Genomic DNA, 6,257 nt, shown 5'->3' on the forward strand with positions numbered 1-6,257 from the left:
ACAGCCTTATATACAGTGCATTAATAGTAGCATAACAGACAGTGGGTTACAACAGCAAAGTCCTGGATATAATATGACATACTGGCAACTGGACATACAGAGTAAAATTGATACCAAAATAATCAACAAAAGCAAAAAGAAACAACAACAACGACGACAACAACAACAACAACAACAACAACAACAACAACAACAACAACAACAACAACAACAACAACAACAACAACAACAACAACAAAAGAACTCCAACATAATGCGCGCGTGGAGGGGGGGGGGGTAAAGTATTATTATGATTAAGACAAAAGACACACGAAGATGAAAAAAAAAAACAACAACAACAAAGACCAAGGGTTCAACTGATACGGCATTGTATTTATCGATCTAACTACGCGACAGGATCGTATGAGAGTGGGTATTTACGATCCTACGCTCATATAGACATGACTGAATCATCGAAATTCTGCTGAAAAGAAGAATCACGCTCCAAAAAGTTCCTTTCTGGATTCGAACCAAGACCAAACGCATCTTGTTTTTAGAAAGTATTTTTCCAAAAGTATTTATATCCGTTTCAGCCCGTGCTGCCGAAAAACGAGAAGGTTGCGAGATGATCATTATTATTGTAACAGGTTAGGAGTTCTCTATCGAATCATTATGCCTCTATGGATGTGAATGTTGAGGCCCGTGCTGCCGAAAAACGATATAGGTTGCGAGATGATCATTATTATTGTAACAGGTTAGGAGTTCTCAATCGAATCATTATGCCTCTATGGATGTGAATGTTGAGGCCCGTGCTGCACAAAAACTAGAAACTTTTACAAAACCGTATCGAAAACGCATCCGATATCCAATACTATACACGTTAGACGATCCACCTTAGATCAATAATGAACCATCTGTGCCTACACACAACTTGAACACTTTTTAAAAATATAAAACGTTTTCGAATTTGAATGAATATAATGATTATTTCGTTTGCTATGAAGAAGCCTCGATGTCGTCCCTGATTATTTATTTGAATATTATAAAGAACTAGAGTGTCAAAGACGATCTGAAACATTTCCATTAAACAAACATTCTCTCCCTAACCCACACACACACACACACACACAGACCACGAACACGCACCTAAACCACGAACACACACTCAAACCACCAACACACACTTAAATTTCACACTTTCTACTGAGCGACTGTTTGCTATAAATAGAGTAGCTACCTTATGTAAAAATGTACACAGCGGTAGGGTTGTTACAAGAATGTATCAAAGAGAAAATAGACATTTCGGGCAAACCATAATCACACATCTCTGAGACGATATGCGTTTAACTCATCTGGGATTATGTTGGACTACAGCATGAATGGCCCTGGTTCGAATCTATGATGGTGTGTTCTAAAAACTGCGTAATATAGTTTAGGGAGTGTTCCCATTGGACACCACCACCTTTCCTTTGTTGAATCGGCGACGACCAATTAACCAGGATGTCCTAACGAGTAATTCTTCTACAACCCTTACAGGGCTGAAAGTGTCGATAAGCTTATTTATGTCACTAATTGAGAAAAAAGAGGCTAATACAGCTGATATACAGTTACAACAAAACAAAGCACACAAGACACATCGACTGTATAAAGGTTTCACATTCCATAGAAAGCTCACGTCTGAAAACAGGAAGAAAAAATAGACGATATAAAAACGAGCCTTCAGGAAAGAGACGACCATACGGTCGTTTTTAAGCACAAGGGGGCTATCCCAAAAAATGCTGTTTTGAAAATTGAGAAAATCGAAGGTAAATTTTTTGCCCCTTTTGTAGTTTCTTTAAAAGACAAGAGAGTTTTCTCAGTAACCAAACAAATATACACACCAATGAAACCCAAGTTCTCCTATAGGTAGGGCAACATCCACTTTTGGTGTAGGTCAAGACTTCTAGAAACCCCCGAAATCTGGGTTAGCCCGCTTGTCCTTAAAAGCGACCATACTTGGAAAAACAGCACATTTGACATAACTCTATAATTTCTGCCTCCTTTAGGGGAAGAAGGGGAGAAGAATACAGCTTTATACAATACATCATGCGCATATACATCCTGTCTTCTTCGGTAGGGGAGGGGGAGACGTGGGAGAAGGGGGAGAAAGACTATGGTACACAGCTCCATACCATAATATTACAAAAAATAAAACGTCCTGTTGTAACAAACCATACATACTATTACCGGGTACCACACCAAAACACAGTATGGATACCTTGCGGGCTTTGGTGCTTTTGGGGGGGGGGGGGGGGCAGAGCACTTATGGAGATGTCCGGTGTGCAATGACGTTGTTGCCCAGGACAGGTAATAACAGGTAATAACACCAAAACACAAAAACAAAAACCCGACGCCAAAAAACCCCCACCAAACGCCAGAAGAAGCGCTCACCTGGAAGATGTACTTTTTCCCGGGCCCAGTGTTGGGTCCCTCCAGGCCCATGGGCGGTACCTCCCCGCTCTTGATCTGAGCCACATTTTTGCCGACGTGAGTACGACAGTAGATCTCTCGGTCCGCCGTGTTTGCGTCATTGCGCTGGAAGTTCTGGATGGTCAGAGGGAGACCGCAGATACGGCACCGGAAACATTGCTTGTGGAACAGAACGCCTGGGGATGGGATTGGTTTTGGGGTTTTTGAGTATTTGGTTTTTGGTTTTGGATTTTGGTTTTGGTTTTGTTGGTGCTGGCGATGATGATGTTGTTGGTGGTGGTGGTGGTTTTGTCGTTGTTGTTGTTGTTGGTGGTGGTGGTGGGGGGGGGGGGGTGTTGTTGTTGACAATGTTGTTGTCGTTGTTGTTTTGGGTTTTTTCTGTATGAGTTTAACGTTCTAATAGATACGATAAAAATATCCCAAGTATGTATGTCCATGTGCATGTGCAGACAGACAGACAGACAGACAGACAGACAGACAGACAGACAGACAGACAGACAGACAGACAGACAGACAGACAGACAGACAGACAGACAGACAGACAGACAGACAGACAGAGAAACAGACAGCGAAACAGACAGACAGACAGTGAGACAGACAGACAGACTTTACTTTTACTTTTCCGATCCAGCGGCCATTTGGGTTCTAGCCCTTCGGTCTGTCGATATGGCAAAGAATTTACAGGTTTTTATCAGCTGTGTTTTGTCGCTGTATAAAGTATTTCCGATATCTAGGGAGGCAGGTGGGTAGGTGCTACGCAGATTGCTGAGGGCAGGGCATGTAAAGAAGTGGTGTCATGCTGTAAGACAGACAGAAACACACACATACACATGTCGATGCACACATCACATACACACACGCGCGCGCGCGGGGGCACAAACAGTCTAAAAGTAGAACATGCAAACCTACAAATGCGTGCGCGCGCTCACACATACACACACACACACAAACATAGACATACACACACACACACTTACACACAAGCAAACAAACAAACAATCCACTCACCCACATCCACCATGTCATGTTTAGGAACCCTCCTGTTACATCTATGGCAGGGGTCGATGGACGCCGGGTACGGCGCCTTCTCGTACTTGAACTCATATAGAGTGGCCTTTTCGTAGGTGAATGAGTACCTGGGAATTGAAGCACACCAGTCTTAGTTTTGGCAAGAGTTTTGGGGGTTTTTGTTAGGGTTTTTTTGTTTTTTGTTTTACGGCGCTCGCAACTGCATAAGGTCATATGAGCACGCAGGAAACACCTAATATTGTCAGATGGTAGGAATTTTTTAATTTTGACCGGGTGGCGGCCGAAGCCTACTCTTATCGATTTTAGACCACCAAAGGATCTTTAACGTAGGCAACTTGCACACGGGCCCTCCGAGATTTTGGTAAGTGTTTTACGGCGCTCGCACCTGCATAAGGTCATATGAGCGCCAGAAGATTAGAGGTGTTACAAGAGAGTAACAAACACAAAAAAGGAGGGGAGATAAGGGCGATCGATGTTTGTTAGGAAAGAAGAAGCAAACCACACCAGAGCACCCGCCAACCACCCACTACATTAAAATTTGGTTTATAGTTTTAGTTTTGGTAATAGTTTTGCGGCATTTGCAACACAATTAGGTCATATAAGTGTCGAAGATTAAACGTCTTACAATAGAGTAACAAACAAACAAACAAAAACAGAAGGACGGGAAACAAGAACGATAGATCTTTCATAGGAAAGAAGGAGCAAACACACCATGAGAGCATCCGCCAACCACCAACTATACAAAACGTCTGTCTGATCGAATCATAATTAAACGTATCTTTACGAGGTCAGTATATTCTACAGATTTTGCTTTTTTAATTTATCTTTTTAAATAGGCGTTTGTGGTGTAATGACTGAGCTCCTCGCCTTCGCATGCAGAAAATTTGAGTTTTTCTTCTTCTTCTTCCTCGTTCTCGATGACAGCAGCAAGACAGTCAGTCCGATGTCGCGCACAAACTGTGCAGTCCCCTTCAAATCCGAGAGACTGTCATAGAGCTTTCTCTCAAGGGGAGTCACCTTCTGCCACGTCTGTGTACGAAGGACTTGAGTTCGATTCCTGTAAACGGAAATTACATTCATAGACTGAAAGAGTATCACCATTTGTCTTCTGGGTCATCGTTCGTATCCCTCTCAGCCCGAGTTGCCCCTTGATATGTTGGGTCGAAGCAGCCTGCTTTCTCATCATCATCATCATCATCATCATCATCATCATCATCAGCAGCAGCAGCAGCAGCAGCAGCAGCAGCAGCAGCAGCAGCAGCAGCAGCAGCAGCAGCAGCAGCATCAACAATCATTATCATCATCCGATGCCTTGCCGACTGGCGTGGGCGATCATGGACCTCCACTTCACTCTGTCTTGCGTTACAGCGAAGGTATCTGTCGTTCTTACTGTTCCCAGCCATGTTGTCAACTTGCCCAGTATATTTTCCCTATGTCTGCCTCTGCCTCTCTTTCCATCAAACTTGCCTGTTGTTACAATATTCTTCAATGCTTCTTTCCATTTTGTGTGTCCAATGATATTTGCCTGTCGCTTTCGTATTTTCGTCATAAGCTGTCGTCTGCAATTGGTTTCAATCAGGACTTCTTCATTTGCTTTTCTAGATGTCCATGGGAAATACAGCATGTCTCTTATGAACCACAACTCTGTCGCCTCAATTGTTATTTCCAGCTCTGTCTGTTGTTTGTCCATTCTTTGCACCCGTTTAATAGGATTGGCTCGACGTAACTTTTCAGTACACTTTTTCTTATTTCCAGGGACAGATTCATGTTTGTAAGTATCTGTTTCTTTTTTTGGAAGGTTGCATTTGCAAATGCGGCTTTTAATTTCGGTGTGACATCTCCCATCTGAAGATATAACGGTCCCCAAATATTTAAAATGTTGTATTTAAAATTGCTTGAGGGTGGTATCATTGATTTTGATATTCCAAGTTGGGCAGGTTGGGGTTGGAGTTTTTCTGCTTATCACCATCGTTTCGGTTTTCTTGATGTTTAGACTTAAGCCCACATTGACACTCTCTTGTACGATGACATCTATTAGATTATGTAGGTGTTCTGCATCTTCTGCTATTATTAGTATTAGGACTGTGTCGTCTGCATATCTTAGATATCTCCTATATAGAATAATCTATACAAAGTTTCCTTGGTGGTCAGTTGGCGGGAGCTCTGGTGTGGTTTGCTCCTTCTTTCCTGTCAAACATCTATTTTCCTGATCTCTCCTCCTTTTTTTGTGTTTGTTACACTCTTGTAACACCTCTAATCTTCGGCACTTATATAACCGTATTGTGTTGCAAGTGCCGTAAAACTCTTACTAAAACTAAACTGAAACGTTTTCTTGCTCAATATGTCTCTCCAAATGGCATTTGACCTGACAAAGCAGATTGGAACAGAACAGAACAGGCCAAGTCTAAGAGTGACCGTCAGTGAAGTGTTAGCCTGCGGTGTGCTTTACGTGGCATTATGTGCCGAGAACGAGGACGGTAAGAAGGATCAAAAAGTAAAGATCTAATCTCAGGACACGATATTTGAGACACACACAAGAACAATAATGACCATTAAATTATTACTGGGGGGGGGGGGAGGTGAGATAGAAACGGCAGTGGGGAACGAACGAAGTGTGACTTACGAATGGCTAGGTTGTGATGATGAAGATGATGACAATAATAAAAATAATAATGAAGATGACTTCTATAGCGCCTACTCCCGTGTAAACACAGCTATAGGCGCTTTACTCAAATGCATGTACGAACAATATTCACGCACGCGACACACACACACACACA

At 42.5% G+C, this 6,257-nt stretch overlaps 1 protein-coding gene across 1 annotated transcript in view; it reads right to left on the bottom strand.

The window, feature by feature from the left end:
• Positions 1-6,257, bottom strand: part of LOC101854439 (hillarin) — a gene marked incomplete in the record, with an annotated part of 44,794 nt that overhangs the window by 36,064 nt on the left and 2,473 nt on the right. The window contains 2 exon segments of the mRNA XM_013087485.2: positions 2,410-2,624; positions 3,457-3,584. Of these exon segments, the coding sequence (XP_012942939.1) occupies positions 2,410-2,624; positions 3,457-3,584 (343 nt within the window).

Source organism: Aplysia californica, unplaced genomic scaffold (assembly GCF_000002075.1).
Source record: "Aplysia californica isolate F4 #8 unplaced genomic scaffold, AplCal3.0 scaffold00592, whole genome shotgun sequence".
In the NCBI taxonomy this organism is placed as follows: Eukaryota; Metazoa; Mollusca; class Gastropoda; order Aplysiida; family Aplysiidae; genus Aplysia; species Aplysia californica.